The sequence below is a fragment of the Cydia pomonella genome, chromosome 8 (assembly GCF_033807575.1).
Source record: "Cydia pomonella isolate Wapato2018A chromosome 8, ilCydPomo1, whole genome shotgun sequence".
Lineage (NCBI taxonomy): Eukaryota > Metazoa > Arthropoda > Insecta > Lepidoptera > Tortricidae > Cydia > Cydia pomonella.
The window spans coordinates 16,210,735-16,226,546 of NC_084710.1; the positions used below are offsets into that span (position 1 = coordinate 16,210,735).

Below are 15,812 nucleotides of genomic sequence, written 5' to 3' on the forward strand. Positions count from 1 at the left end.
GTAAGTACTTATTGTTTTTCTATTTTTTCGCAACTGTATTAAAAAACGTCGTTCGATCCACGTGCGGGAATGTCAGTCTTCACTCGTCCCGAGTCTTGCCACTCGCCATACTTACAATGTAATGACATACTTTCCGCACTAGCATCGAAATGTACTATTTAAACACTTCTTAATGCAGGATATCAGTGTATAACTGTATACCCCAGTCCGACCAGGAGGTATAATAAACTCTAAGCTTTAATGACATTGTTAACAGCGTGGGTCATCCACAAACTGTCTAATTTTGCTGTTAGAAAAAATCAAGAAAAGATTAAGTTACACATATGTACCTAATTATGTAAAGAGGTTAGTTTATAGATTTGCTGTCAAAAGAAAGTTTCAAACTCTTAGTGTGACCAGTTTCTTTTAATACATTACTCCTTTAGCATTCGATAAATAATATTGGCCACAGTAATACTTGGACAGTCAAGTCACGTGCTTGACTTACGTTGCTGAGGCTCTAGTAATACTTACCTGCGAGTAAGTGTACGCTAATTTTCCCAAAAAGAAAATAGTTACTTAATTTTTTTTAATACTACGTCGGTGGCAAACATACATACAGTCCGCCTGATGGTAAGCAGTCTCCGTGGCCTAGAGACGCCTATAACTCCAGAGGTGTTACATGCGCGTTACCGACTCTAAACACTCCGTACCCTCGTTGAGCTATGGCAACCTTACAAACCGGCAGGAACACAACACTATGAGTAGGTTCTAGTGTTATTTGGCTGTGGTTTTTTGTAAGGTGGAGGCACTTCGTTTTCCTAATTGTGCTCTGCTCTAGATCTAGAATGACATCCCCTGTGCTGTGCCCTACCTCACAAAGCGAGATGACACTAACAGTACCCATATACCTCTCTTTTGAACGTAGTTTAAGGACAGCCGGGTCCCGGTATATATGTGCTGTTAAATTTTAAAATATTTCTTTCAATATCTAGGCGATCTGTTCATTAGCGCCGCCGCCTGTTGTTTAGCTCTACCTTTATTTGTTATCTGTGCTCCTTTGTATATTTATTTTTGAGGTTGTGCAATGAAAAGGATTTGTATTGTAATGTGAAAGCTTTGCCACGGTTCTTAAGATTCCCTAAATAATATGTGACTTTGCACTACAGAAGAGTCCTCATGTTTCAAATGCAATAAGGACGTTTCTATCTGAAATTCCAACAGAAATTCTGATAAAAACGTCCTTATTGCAGATGAAGCATAAGGACCCTTCTCTTATAGAAAGCCGCATATTATTATGTTATACATACCGACACACACATGTCTTTTTATAAAGATACACCTGCTACATCGCTGGTAAACTATACTCGGTGTGCTCAATAAAATAAAGCAAAGCGATACTTTACTCAAGGGCAAAGACTGCTACTTTATAAATCGCAAGTCAGACCCCATATGGAATTAATTTACACTAGGGGTACTGAAGCCGTGTTCCGTATTTCATCGTAACTGGCAGATTTAAAAAAAAAAAACCTTAAAACCCCTTGCAAAAAAAAAAGTTAAAACCTTGTTTGAAATCTAAATTTCTTGTATAAATATTACAATGTTATTTAATAGTTATTATTCTAATGATATAAACAAAAAGGCTTATCCATAACATTTATCGATTTATTACAATCCGACTCACGCGTCCCTGTTTTTTTATGATTTGTTACTGTCCTTTATTATCACACCAAGTTCAAAGTTAGTATGTTTAAGTGATATCGTCTTCCTATAACGATTCTTGAGCCCATTGACAACGTGCAAACGGACAAATAGCTGAGCTTACTCAGTGATAGGATTCCGATTGCTCTAGGGAACCCTAATAAATTACAAATTGATGCATTGTACAAATAAAACAAATAATTTCATCACTTAGATACGCAAACAAGCGGGCGAGTACAATTACTGTATTTAACTGGCGCAGTTAAATATTAGACTAAGTACTATTTTTTATTTAGGTACTTTATTTCTGATCCGTACAAAATTTATTTTAGTGTCCATTAGTAACTATAAATGTTAAAAAGTTAGTTTTTAGCGAACGTTTTTTTGTAATCTTGTTAGGTATAGGTATCCCTTCCTAATAACAACCTAGGTAACAAAAATCCAGCAAAAAAGCGTAGGTCAGATACATGCGGTCAAAAATATTAAAAATAGAATTCGCCTATCAGCGCGGAGTGGGGCGCAGACGGCGCGATGACATCACACGGTGCAGTGCCGCGACCGCCAGCCATTACGCAACATACGCCCTTGATCTTGACTGCGTTTGCGCCGCCGAGCGCACGTATAGCGCTCGCGGCTGGCCTAGCTCCTTTTGAAGACGTTCGAGGACTTTCCTCTTATTATGCATGGTGTGAGTTGGTTTAGCTTTTGTATTGTGATTTTGAACTATATATTACCACATTTGAATGCAACATCTGTTTGACGAGCATTTTCGCGAACGTATAAATCAACGTGTACTTAGAATCGTAACTTGTTTGTTGATGGTTTGTTGCTTTATATTGCGGGCTGAATCATTATGTACGGTATCGGTATAATATTTTATTGCATTTCTAAGCAAAATGTATATAAAATATATCGACACTTCTTAGGTTCTATGCTAACCATCGTTTAAATATTCGCCCTTATTGAATTTACACTCTGTACAGGCCCACTTTATTTTAAAGTCATCTAAGGACTTTCCATTCAATTGATACCAATTCCATATGAGTTAGTTTAGCTGTTGTGTAAATTTCAAACGTTTTAACACCTATGTGTGCGAATACCTAAGTATATTTTGTAAAACGCGTGGTTGTTATGTACGGTAAACACAATGAGGTGGATGGTTTCCATTAATAGCACACAGCACTATATTATTATATTCATATCGTAGCATTTTCCGCTACCATTAATGAAAATATCAACGCATAGTCATATATTTTTAGTAAAATAAACTTAAGATCCAGATAGAAAATAGAAACTCCTTAAAGTGTCGTACGATGTAGAATTTTAAGTGAAATAATAGCCTGCGTAAAGTCAAAATACGCACGTTCCTACCCTTGTCTGTTACGGCATGTCTTGATAGCGAAAGTATTTATTTACTGATAGTTCCTCTCTCCACTCCACTGATAGTTAAATATAAGCAATAACCGCATTTACATTGAAAATAGTGGCCATACTATGCTCGAAAATACAATAAATGCAAGATTTCTATTAGAGCTACGAAAATCAATCAAACACGCGTTTCAGGGAGTACTAGTAAAAAATACGACGGCCAAATGTGCAAGTTCCGTAAGTAGCATCAACACGGTTTGCGTCTATTTTCTCCTACATGGTACACTAGCAATAGAATTGCTAGTCATTCGTAGGCATTTAACGGAGGTCAGTAATTACGCACAGATGGTGTTTCGATTAGCGTAGATTCCATCACGATTTTCAGATCCTATACGCGCTGGGATTCCCTGGCAGTGCGCTTAGCAGATTTTATAATAAAAAATATGGAACGTCACTAGGCCCACACCAGCGTACTACCAACCATAAAAAAACTCCATAAGCGAAGGTCGTGGTCTGTTGGTATCGTACTGCCCGACACGTGTAAGCATTATCAGTGCGATAAACCAACAAATTAGCCAAAAAAACTTAAATTTTAATCAAAACAATATCCTATCGCAAAGTTCTTTTTGAACCGGCTGATAAAATAGTAATGATGGCATTAATATAACAATAGATAAGTGATAATGTTAAGTCATTGCGCGTGTAAAATAGGCCTCTGGAAGCTGATAACGGATACACGTGCGTACGCTGTATGTACTTAAATAAGTAAATATAGTTTCAATAGCCGGTGATGTTTCGCGCAACGGAAAGAGTCTTAAGAGTGTATGAACTACGAACTAGAGTTTCTCTTCGAGAGTTCTCGAACCGAGAATTCCCGGGAAATTTTGACTTACTCGAGACGAGAAAAAAGTGGTCGAGAAATCGAGAAATCGAGAAATTCAGTCAAAAAATTTAAAAACATAATAAAGTTTTAACAAGAGGCTTGATTAAAAAAGAGTTTCAGTTATATGAATCAACTGGCAAAAGAACACCAAATCTGGAAAACTTGTATAAAGCTGTTATGTCAGTAAAGCCTACGTCGACAGAAAATGAACGGGTTTTCTCCTTGTCTGGAAACTTTGTGACGAAAATACGAAACCGATTGTCAGATGATGCTATAAATGCCCTCGTATTTTTAAAGGCTTATTTCCTTAATAACAAGACATAGTGGGCTAGCTTTTAATTTTGAAGCAGTTTCCGCTTTAAATTGTGATTGTAATTAGTCTAAGATTATTAATTATTTATTAGGTTCTTATGTTTACGTACGTAGTAACGAAAAGACTGTCCATTTATAACAAATATTGAAAAGTTGATACAAAGACTAAACTAAGGTATCTTACTCGTAAAGTCGTAATTATTAAGCTAGTCTGATTGTTATTTTTTATACCTAATTGAAAAACTGTCATTTTATGTTACATACTTAAAAATTTGGAGTACAGACAGAGACTAAAGTAAATTATTTAGTATGTAAGGTACTAAGTTTTATTGTGGTGACATGATGACATTGTTTTTAGAAGATATTTTATTTGTTTATTCCAAAGAAAAAGACTATTTAGTTCTAATTGTTTGTAGAAATAATGATTAAAAGATCTCGCTAGAGTTTATTTAAAGTTTTCTATAGTTATAGTCACATGACATTAAAAATAAACGTTGTTGATTAATAAATGTTGTTTAATATTGCATAAAAAGCGAAGTTTTATTGTTAAATCACACATATTTTTAAAAATTTCCGTATTTCTCGACAACCCGGGAATTCCCGGGAAATAGTGGTCGAGAATTCTCGTGCTCCGGGAAATAAAAAAGGTCGAGAAATGAGAAACCCTACTACGAACTTTTATGGCGTTCTGGCTAACTTTGCAGTTAGTCACGACGCAGTGCGATCTCAGTTTTGATGTAGCGTATGTGAAGGGAAAACCAGTCTCATTGTATTTTATCTAAAGATTATTACGTAGGTAGATCTTAGGATGTTTTAGCTTCAACTATATCGTTCTTTATGGTTTGTGACCAAAGCTACAATTGTACAAATTGGGAAGAAATCAGTTAGATATGGTATGAGATAACTAACATAGACAACCTAAGATAGTCAAAGAAAAAATAAATTAGAAATTTAATGCATAAGTATGAAATAAGTAATTTAATTTCAATAGACTAGAAATTGGACTATACATAGTTGGGTGGTTTTGCACTTACGTTTGAACTCTCGTTTAAAACAAGTGGGATCGATTTGTCACTTGTCACTATCTCCCTTACTTGCTCTACGAGATATTCAGAATATAAACTATGACCAAATCATTTCTAACTGTCAAATGAATAGTATATATAGTATTTGTTAGAGCTTTATAACTGTACATGATTCTTCAACAAGTTCAACAACATAACATTAATTTGACAGTTCACTCGTTTAGTAAATTAATACGGGTTGCTGGACCTGTCAACTGTCAAGGCTTGGCTAGTCAAATATAGGTATGTTATTTTCTAAATATATTCGTCTGAAAAAAAGGGGCTTAAAGTGACATTCGGATATCAACTGAAGCTGCATTACTGTTGCGACATTAAGTACTGCTGCGGCGTTGGTGCCGCCGCTGTATCCGCCGTAGCCGCCGATATTAGCCGCCGTATTTCGTATGACGTTAAATCCGTCACTATTTTATCAAAGGAAATTAGCAGGTACAGCGCCTGCTTCAAGGTTTTTGCAAAAGTAGCAGCTGCAGTTGCCATACAAATGTCACCTGTGGAATTTTTTGGAACTCTTGCAAATATGGGAAGGTGCGAAGTCGGCGGAGGGAGAAGTAGCGCTTATTGTCACAATCACACTTAATCTTATAAAATGCCAAACATTAATGCTAGCGGCAGCCGTTGGAACGAATTTAACTTCATAAAATTTAACGTACGAGTATAAAAACCCCCCAAAATGAGAGTAGCCGCAGAAGTGTAGCTAGCGAATACTGTAAATACACCTTTGAAATCGGTGGGGTTATATTATGTGTGTCAAACTCGGCAAACAATTCCTTATTTTCCTACCTTGGTATATGTGTTATAACTTTATTGGAAGAGTAACAAAATGAGCTTGGTAGACGTAGGAACTTATAAAGGTATATACAGCCATCATTTAATCGCTTGAAGGTGCCTTCTCTTCTTATCTAAATACGATTAAATCCAAATTGGTGATAAATAAATAATGTGCATTGGATGGTAATCTGCGATTGGTTAAGTTTCCCGCCTCTATTTGATAACTATGAGGTTTTACCAATAAGAAAGATATTGATAAATTTCGTGTAAATAAAGGAGGTACCTAAAACCATAAGATACTAAGTAGGTACATTTAGTTAAAATAAATTGCACATGCATTGAAAACTACTCGTGATTACTTAGTCCTACACATACATAGGTACTACACACATCTGTAACACAGAGTAATAATTAAATTAACCTTTTGAACAATAATTGAATTTGGATCAAGATACAAAATTATTTATATTATATACAATAAACACAAAAAAAAAACTTAAGAAAACAAAACTTAAGACTAACTTAAGTCTAGTCAAAAAGACCCCCCGAGTTGTCCCCGGCGCAAAGGTACCCATAACGCTAGCCGCATTGCTACGTTGAATGGCGATGGATAACCTTATGAATTGATTTCTATATACCTACTTATAAATTAATGTATATTTGTCAAATAATTATTTAGTTTCTTCAGAAGGAGGCTATGGTCAAGAAAGTCAAAGGCCTGGGTCATGTCCACGAAAATACGACAAACTAGCCTTCTTTTGTCCATGTGTTCTGTGACAATGATGGAAGAGGTTAAATCAAAGAAAAAAAATCATGACACACATGTTGTATGAACACCCCTAAGTATATTAGGTAGTCAAAAGAGCCCTAGCTATAACGATGGTAGATACTAATAATGTTTAATGGAATTCTTATGGTTCTGATATAAAAATATTTTATTTTAGTTTATACTTAAATTTATTTTAAAAGATGACGTTTGACGTTTCAATCCGCACAAATTATTTTCCGCCATATAACGCTATCTAATTAGACATGAGCTAGACTTTTTAACTCAGGGGCACGATTTGTTCTTGTTAAGAGTGGGCTAAAGTTAATGGTAGTTTTTGTAGTAACTTTATGCATGGTTTAATCAAGAGGAAATGGCACGAAAAATATATACGTAAACTATAATATTTGCGAGGGCAAACTCTGACTAAAACATTAAAGTTGAGATAATAATCATGCAACATATACCTACTTGGTCAAGCAAACATTGTCAGCAGCGAAAGGCGGCAGATTTGAAAAATCGCGGGTTAGCAAGACTGTTTTCGAATAGGGACCGTGCGCGTTGGAGGGTCTGCCATCTTGTGGCCTGAATCGGAACAATAAACATTTACATTTACACGTCACGTGTTTTCCTGTGCATAGTAGGTTCTGCCATCTTGTGGGCTACTTCGGAACAATAAACATCACATTTACGCCTCGCGCCAAAAATCTGACGGCTCCTGTGCTGCCGCCTACAGTTCATGCACGCTCCCTATAATTCCAAAATAGTGAATGACAGCCATCATGTTTGTTTACATTCTGAATCTAACCAACCTATTTTAAGAGCAATTTCTGCTGTCACCATTGAATACCAATATATTCAATAAGCTGGCGCATGAACTTAAGCATCGTCAAGGTGCCTACAACATACTCGTACAATCACGCTCGTTGATCGTAAATATTTGAAAAATTTCAGGTTATGATAATTACATGTTTTGGTTCGATGTACATTGCTGTTTTTCTTGCGCAATACCGCTTTTTGAGTGTTGCTCTACTTCACTTTGGTGTACATTGCTACTGACATACTTTGCTTGACAGACTATACCTATCTAATTTTTATTTAATTTCAGTTGTATATCTTTATGCTAAATAGGTAAGTAGGTAGATATAAATTAAATTGCACAATATTTTACCTTTAGATTACCGGTTAGATTATGAGCGCTTTCGTTATGATAAAGGTTAGATTCTGATAAAAAGAGTGACAGAGTTGAACGTTATAATCATGGCAGCAATGCGGCAACGATAGCAACGCAATATTACAAGGAAATTCTCAGTAATAACGCCCGTTTCCCGCTTTAAGTGCTATTTACATCCACATTTTATCTGATATCAGGCCCGAAATCGAGCCCGAGCAAGAGTATTTTTCCGTTTCACTAAATATCAAACATTGAACATTTTTGGCAATTAAAGACGTAATATTATTACTAGCAATCGGGACTAATTTTTGGCCCGATATCGGGAAGTGTGGATGTAATTGGCCCTTAGCCTTTAGTGAATCGCTGGGTCTGGCCCGTTTCACTAACTCTTGTAGTGGAAGTTCATATTTACCTCATATTTTATAAAAAAATACCTATTACATGTTACCTTTCGTGAAATGGGTCATATGGGTATCTAATGTATGAAAATGTATTGGTTAATGAAAGCGGCATAGACAACGGTGTCGTATTTTAATATGAACCTAATTAAAATCTACATAGATCTAAATAGTATCTGCTTACTCATAGAAAATAAATAAACATTTCATTTTCAGACAGTCATATTAACTTACTACAAGTGGCACCAAAACGCACGATGGTATACCGTAATTTTAGCCCGCCAATTGGACATTCAGTACCCCTAGTGTAAATTTAATCGACATCATAACGTGACGAACGCGTTTGCGTTAAGTCTCATTTTGTATAGGATTTTGAGTTTCCAAAACGTCCCGCTTGGCGTACGTCACGTTTCGAAATCGAATTTATTTACACTAGGGGTACTGATCAATGCATTGCCTTAACTTACGGTGCATTTTAACTGAAGAAAAATGGAGCGTTATTTTGATCTTAAATTAAGCAACACTGTTTTAGCCAAACCAAAAGCTTGTCTAGTTCTAGGACTGAGGGATTGCCCGCATCGGTCTAGGTATAGGTATTAATTTAGCGACGAATAAAATGTAAGCAACAGTAAAACACTGGTTTAGATAGCCAATTCCGGTATAAATAGTGCTCGTTAGAGAAATAATGATAAAAATGTGTCTAGCAAAAGCGTAAGGTCGATATGCGCGAGGCACAAACATCCAAAAGGGATTCGAACCATCGTATCTAGATTTAAATATCCAACTTCCAAGAAAACGGGCCTATAGAGACCGTTTTTAAGTTCCACGAATCAAACGAACCCGCCTTCGTTTGCAAGTCAAGGTTACGGGGGGCTTCTATTACTGTTTTTAGAAATCTAATCGCTTAATGTCGAAGGATCGCCATGGAAAACCTGTTTGTATGCGATCTTCAATTAAAAGTAGGCATGTTCAATTGTGGATCGCTTCTCGTCGTCGCACTTAAGATCTCCTGCGGTAAAGGCTTGTCTGTTCTCGATAAGACACGATAAATGACCAAGATTGTGTGTTATATAATATCTTCTGTAATTCTTCATCCCGCCTATATATTGCTGCATAACTTTCGTTGGACTTTCATGTTGGTCACTTTTCCAACGATTCCAGGTAGGCATGATACTGAGGCGTGCAAAGAGTTATACCTAACGCGCATTCTACTTACTTTATAAGTGCAAAGGTCCTAATGTATTATGAGGTTGGGTCTTCAACGGATTTTTCATGTAATTTTTAACAATCTGCTTCCACTTTGTTCGGTTTTCTTCTTCCTTCCACGCGGCTGCTGGTGGTAAGAACCTTGCGAATTAAGGTGGGTCTGTATTAAAAGCAACAAACAACACTTTCAATGTGTTTGGGTTCGCATTATTCATAACTGTTCCATTTTTCAAATCGATAGCTTAAGTAGTTCTCTAGATGATTGGCGATGTGACAGACGGACAGAAGGTTTCCTTTCGTACCTTTTTGGTACGAAACCCTAATAATACAAGCCAAGTCTGGTCCATAATTGATTGATTATTAATGATTAAATTAGCCAAAGTCATTCATCAGCCATCACTATGCTGATGTTTGGGTAGTTGGTAGGTCCCACGAGGATTCAAAGGAATTCCTCAATTATTACCAACTCAAAGGAATTCCTCAATTATTACCAACTAACATACGTAGTCATACAATACATTAAGGTTGATATTCAAAAGTGACTCCTTTTTTGAGCGCTCAGTGAACAATTTCCGCAACTGTATTGATAGAAGTAACATACCCCTAAATGTCCCTATGCCCTATTATTCATTAAAATTAAAAAGTTTAAGTAATGAGTTCAGGCGTCAGGTGGTACCTACCAAATTTACTTGTTATAATCATTGTGTCATAGAATCGGAGGTATCGAAGAGCGTGTAGTTCTCAATTACCTTTTTCAAAATACGAACAGTAGGTGCACTTCTAAATAGTTTTCAATCTCCGTCATTTTTTTGTATGTGATTGACACAATGAAAAACTTGGATTATAGGTTTTCCTTTTTTTTTTCAAAATTCGCCAAACAATTAAAAAAAACGAAACCTAAAATATATTATGGTGAAGCAATCGACATCAAAATCAAAGTAATTTGTTAAGATTTAGTTAGTGGAAACCGTTTTCTTCCGAAATGAAATTTCATAGAAAAAGTACCGTTATTTCGTTAGGATCGCAAAGTTATTCTTCCCTCTTAATTTTCTTAATTAATATTACTTAAAACAAACTTGAAAGAACTTTGACCTCTTCTTCGGTAAAATGCAATTTATTAAAGATTTGCAAGAATATAAGATTTAGATTTTTGTGGGTTATATTCATTTATTTTATTTATTTATTTATTTATTTATTTGTTGGTTGTAGGTACATGTAAGTTGTGTTTGTAACTTATTAATAACTACTAAACAAGTATGTCCTAACGATAACCTAATCTTGTGTTGGGCATGTAAATAATGTATGATTTTTCTCTTTTGTTTACAGCGGCGGGAGCTAGCTCAGACATGGGAAGTGAGCACTATTGCCTAAGGTGGAACAATCATCAGAGCAACCTGCTGGGAGTTTTCAGCCAGTTGCTTCACGACGAGAGTCTGGTAGACGTCACGCTCGCCTGCTCCGAGGGTGCCTCCATAAGAGCTCACAAGGTAGGCATGTTGTACTTTTGAACTTTTTAGTGGCAGGTTTAGCTCAAATATGGCAAATGAGTAGTAAATCGAGTTAGTATCTATGAGGAGCTCTTATTGCCTTCGGTGACCTAATCAATAATTGAGGGCTATATGCAGCATTAATACAGCGTTTAAGTTTGAATAACATTAAATAAATATAATTTGAGTTGTGCGATTCGCCTTCAAATTGTTTAGAAAATTTCAGCCGAAAAAAAAAAAGACGAGCGAAATGGGCATATTTTTTTATTACCGGCCAGTGCGCGCGGTGACTGCACCATGCAGGTTTGCCATGTTACAACCTGAGATTTAATTTTGATTCCTAGTCAATAAATAATACAAAGATTTCTTATAATATAGATTTATTAAAGAAAATAATCAGTATTTTTTTCCAATTTTCTGGTTTAAGTATTTCAAATCTATATTATAAGATTTTTTTTTATTATTTATTGACTACGAATCAAAATTAAATCGTAGGTAAGAAATGAATAAAATGATTAATCAATTTTGGAGTCATGTCCACATTATTGCGAGCAATGACGATAATTTGTCCAATATCTGATTATAATCGAGTATTCAGTAATTTTTCCATTTTATTGTTTCGTCCACCCACCGTCAGCCAAATTTAAACCAAAATTTAAACGAGAATAATTTAAAAAATTATCACTTATATCAAACTTCAGGAGCTTATGGTCCTTACGGGGTTTGATCTGAATCTCATAAGACAAGATCAGCTTGAACTTGAAAAGCAAACATTAATAGACTACGAGCTAGACCCGGAAAATTGTAAATTATGATAATGAGAGCAACGGAACTACAGTAACTGTAGTTATTTCATTTCATTTATTTAACATTTAAAGTCATGTGCATTACAGAAGATGTTAGTTGAATGTAGTCAGTACATGAAACCCGGGTAGGGCGCATAATGTTAATACTTATGAGGTACTTACCTAATTACCAAATTTATTGTTTGTGTTTATATAGTTGAAATACTTACATAGGTACGCTTGGAATGTATAAGTTCAATAAGTTCAAACGGTTGAACATTTAGGGTTCATAAAGTACTTTTCCATTAACCTTTGAAATAGATACGATTTTAATGCATTACGCTTGAAACTATTATATTCAGAATATATTACTTCAGATAGCATACTTGTTAACATTAAAAAACAACTAGAATATATACCGTTGTTTTTCACAATTAAAATTTTATCATTAAGCTATCGCTAAAAAACTATCTTTTCTAGAAAACTTTTGGGTAGCAGGAGACTAAAGTAGGTATCTACTTACAATTTTGAACGGGTGTTGCCGATATACATATATAATTCAACAAACTGAAGACACAGTCATTTTTATACACTTTAAAATAATACACACATGTATAATTATAAATAAAGGCAAGTTAAGGCAGCGATATGAACTTCTATGAATTCTAAACGTAAGTTTTACTTTGTATATTTTACTGTAGGTATATTGAAGCGGCCGAAGTGTTCAAATATATCTGAACACGCACTCTAACGTCTTGACAATAGAGGCGTGTTCATATGTGAGCATCTTGGGCGCTCCTATATATTTGATGGCGACTGTACCTAATTAATAGCTGTCAGACGTCTGGATCCAGTAATAAGGATAGTATAGCAAACTAACTGTTCAGTTGCATTGCTGTCATGTAGCATTTACATTCACCGGGGCTAGCTCTCAGACTATAAGGACCACTCCACATTAGCGTTTCCCGAGCGTCGGCATCAAGTCAACTCAGTAGCTGCTGCTTGGGGCAAAGTTGGCACAACTGCGTGGCGATGCTTTTTTCCATAGCGCTGGCTGGCCCTGCGTTGTTAATTAGAAAAAAGTCAACTTAATTTATACTTAGCCTACTGTTTGTTTAGGCATTTAATTTATTAATTTATTTAGCATTTTGCATTAGGTCAAGGCATGACATTGGATAAACGATTGAAACGTAAATACAGTAAACTAGTTACACGTGTTTGTGGACAGGTATCCAATTTTTTTCTTACATAGGTTTCGAATACTATTTACGTATTGGTTCCTTAATAAATTTGCATCATCGGAGAGAAAGAATTATTATTACAGGATAAAATTGTTATGTTTCATCATAGTTTTACTCTTTTAGGTATAGGTTACCTGGAAGAGATTTCTCTTAGGGATAAGTTCGCCTTTGTACTACACAATTATGTTCTATCTGGTCTGATAATTTTTTTTTCCCGTACAATAAAGTGTTTATTTACTTAGGTACGCTGAGAGGTCATAGGTTATTGTAGGTCATACTGAACAACTTTCACTAAGTATGGGGCGAACTCCGAAATCGCAAAAATGCAATCTGCCTTCTCATACATTTTGCTGAATCACATGTCAACGTTTTCTATGGAGCAGCTGATTTTTCCACATAATATTCACCTCTCAGCGTATGATCAAACATAACAATTTCACCCTCTATACCTCTCTCTATACCTATAGGTAATAGGTACTTATGTATGCCATACTTGAAGTCTGTTGTACTGCTCTGCTCACTATTCGGTTAGTTTGGGCGTCGATCTAGTAAAGATGATTGAAATAATTGAAATTGAAGTACCTATTGATTGTAGACATGATTGATTGAAATCAATCATATTAATATAGTGTTGATAAGATGCTTAATAATGCATATAAAAATTTAAGTAACTGCAAGATACTAATAATATGTTATACCTTCATCTGAAATAAAATATTAATTTATTCTCTCGTAGTAAGTAGTTGTTAAATGCGCTACCTATATGGGATTGAATGCTTCAGTCCAATGCGCAACCGATGGATTCGTATCTTAAGTACCTTTATGTTTTTGTGTTATTGTAAATATATTATGATTGTTTTTTTTTTTCAATTTTTAATTAATAAATAGTAAATACTCATCAAACTAACTTATCCATTTTTGCGTGATTTTTGCACACTTTCAAGCCACTGCAAAAATGTACCTACTCTACTCATGTCAGAATAGTTCATGACGTAGTGATAATGTATTAGATAATTTTCATGCCAGCATTTTGGTAGATTTTTTTGCAGTAATAAGAGTACAGACCTACGGGCAGCTTTTCTATGTACGTAATTCTTACTAAACACAAATGGGTGGAAAAACAATTAAAAACTTATAAATAAAAAATTTGTCCCAGATCGAGACCGCTTGGCAGGGTGCCCAGAAGGCTGGCTGCATTGCCCCTCTGGATAGCAATGCTTATCCGCTGGGCGAAGTACAGGCCAGCCCTCTGGTCACCCGAAGCCTCTATAAGGCGTTTTGCTAACTCCTTATAGAGGCGGCGCGCGCTAGGCCCCCACGGCCCTAGGGTTTCAACCCCAAACGCCGCAAATATGTAACTACTGCCGAGGTTGACATACTTGCGACGCTTGAGGCTTTCTGCCGAGGATGCAGCCGCACCAGCGTCAACTTTGGTGCCTGGAATATGGGACGGTGCCAGGGTATCTACGCATGTAGCATCCCAGACAAGGGGCCGTCCCATACTCCAAGGCACCAACGTCATTCCATCAGGCCTCTTGCCATCATCCCTGACCAGGCCGTTCGGCTCGAGGAGCGCCGGCACCTTGGCACTAACAAAGGCCCTACGGATGACGTCATTGATGCTGGCGTGCCGAGGTATCCTCCCAGCACTTCGGCTGCAAGAGAGGCCGTGGTGGCCTAGGTTGTCTACCATGACGCCGCATTGGCATCGGTGAGGCATGTTTGTTGATGCTCCTATTCTAAGGCAAGTGGCCAACCGGAAAGTTGAGTTATCCAGCAAAGTTCCTATTGTTGGTGATGGAAGTGCCTGCAACCACAGACCCGACTCCCACTCCGCTGTCGCAATGAGACGAGCTCGATCTGTTGGACTTAGTGCCGTCTCTAGGAGGCTGTTCCTTGTTAGACGACAGAGAGGCTCGTCCCACTGCCTTTGCGAGCATGGGTTGACAGGTGGGTCTGTGTTGGGGCATGTTAGTGACCATACGTTCTTGGCCTCGGAACAGTGCGCAGCCTCCAGGACCCCAAGGGAAGGGGCTAAAATTCATTCTTACTATGATTACAAAAAAGTAAACTATCTCGTATGTATAGCATCAAGGAACGGTAAACTATCATGGCCTCCACAACCTTGTACCTGTTTAAAAAAGTAGGCAGGTAAAGACATTTAACTGTTTAAATACAATTTACTTTAAAATATATTTTTCTCGCTATTCAGGTCGTTCTGTCTGCGTGCTCATCCTACTTCCGTTCGCTGTTCGTGGATCACCCCTCGCGGCACCCCATAGTGATTCTCAAGGACGTGGGTCTGGAGGAGTTGCGGACCCTGGTCGACTTCATGTACAAGGGAGAGGTCAACGTTCAGTATTGCCAACTACCCGCGCTCCTCAAGACTGCTGAGAGTCTTCAGGTATGGTGGTTTGTTCTTATTGTACTGGTGGTGGTTAATATGGACCACAAGTTATTGAGCATCATTATCTAAGTGGTAAGGCAAACGATTTTCAAAAAGGGAATGGGGGGTGACCATAAACAATACCTGAAGTTCCTTGGATGGTATCAGCAAGTTTCTAATTTTATTACTTACTTAAAAACATCGTGAGAATTACTGACTAATCGTAACTAGTTTGTTTTGTCATATTGGTTGGAAGGGAAAATGACCATTGCT

The 15,812-nt window shown here is 36.7% G+C and overlaps 1 protein-coding gene across 4 annotated transcripts in view; it reads left to right on the forward strand.

Moving 5' to 3' along the window:
• Nucleotides 1–15,812, forward strand: part of LOC133520696 (myoneurin-like) — a 70,612-nt gene that overhangs the window by 37,396 nt on the left and 17,404 nt on the right. For 2 of the 4 annotated variants that reach the window (XM_061855308.1, XM_061855307.1), the window contains exons 2-3: nucleotides 10,967–11,127; nucleotides 15,366–15,557. In XM_061855308.1, the coding sequence (XP_061711292.1) occupies nucleotides 10,987–11,127; nucleotides 15,366–15,557 (333 nt within the window). In that variant the 5' untranslated portion in view covers nucleotides 10,967–10,986. Of the gene's footprint in view, nucleotides 1–1,935; nucleotides 2,369–10,966; nucleotides 11,128–15,365; nucleotides 15,558–15,812 lie in introns of those variants that run through there. The other 2 variants (XM_061855305.1, XM_061855309.1) reach the window with 2 other exon arrangements.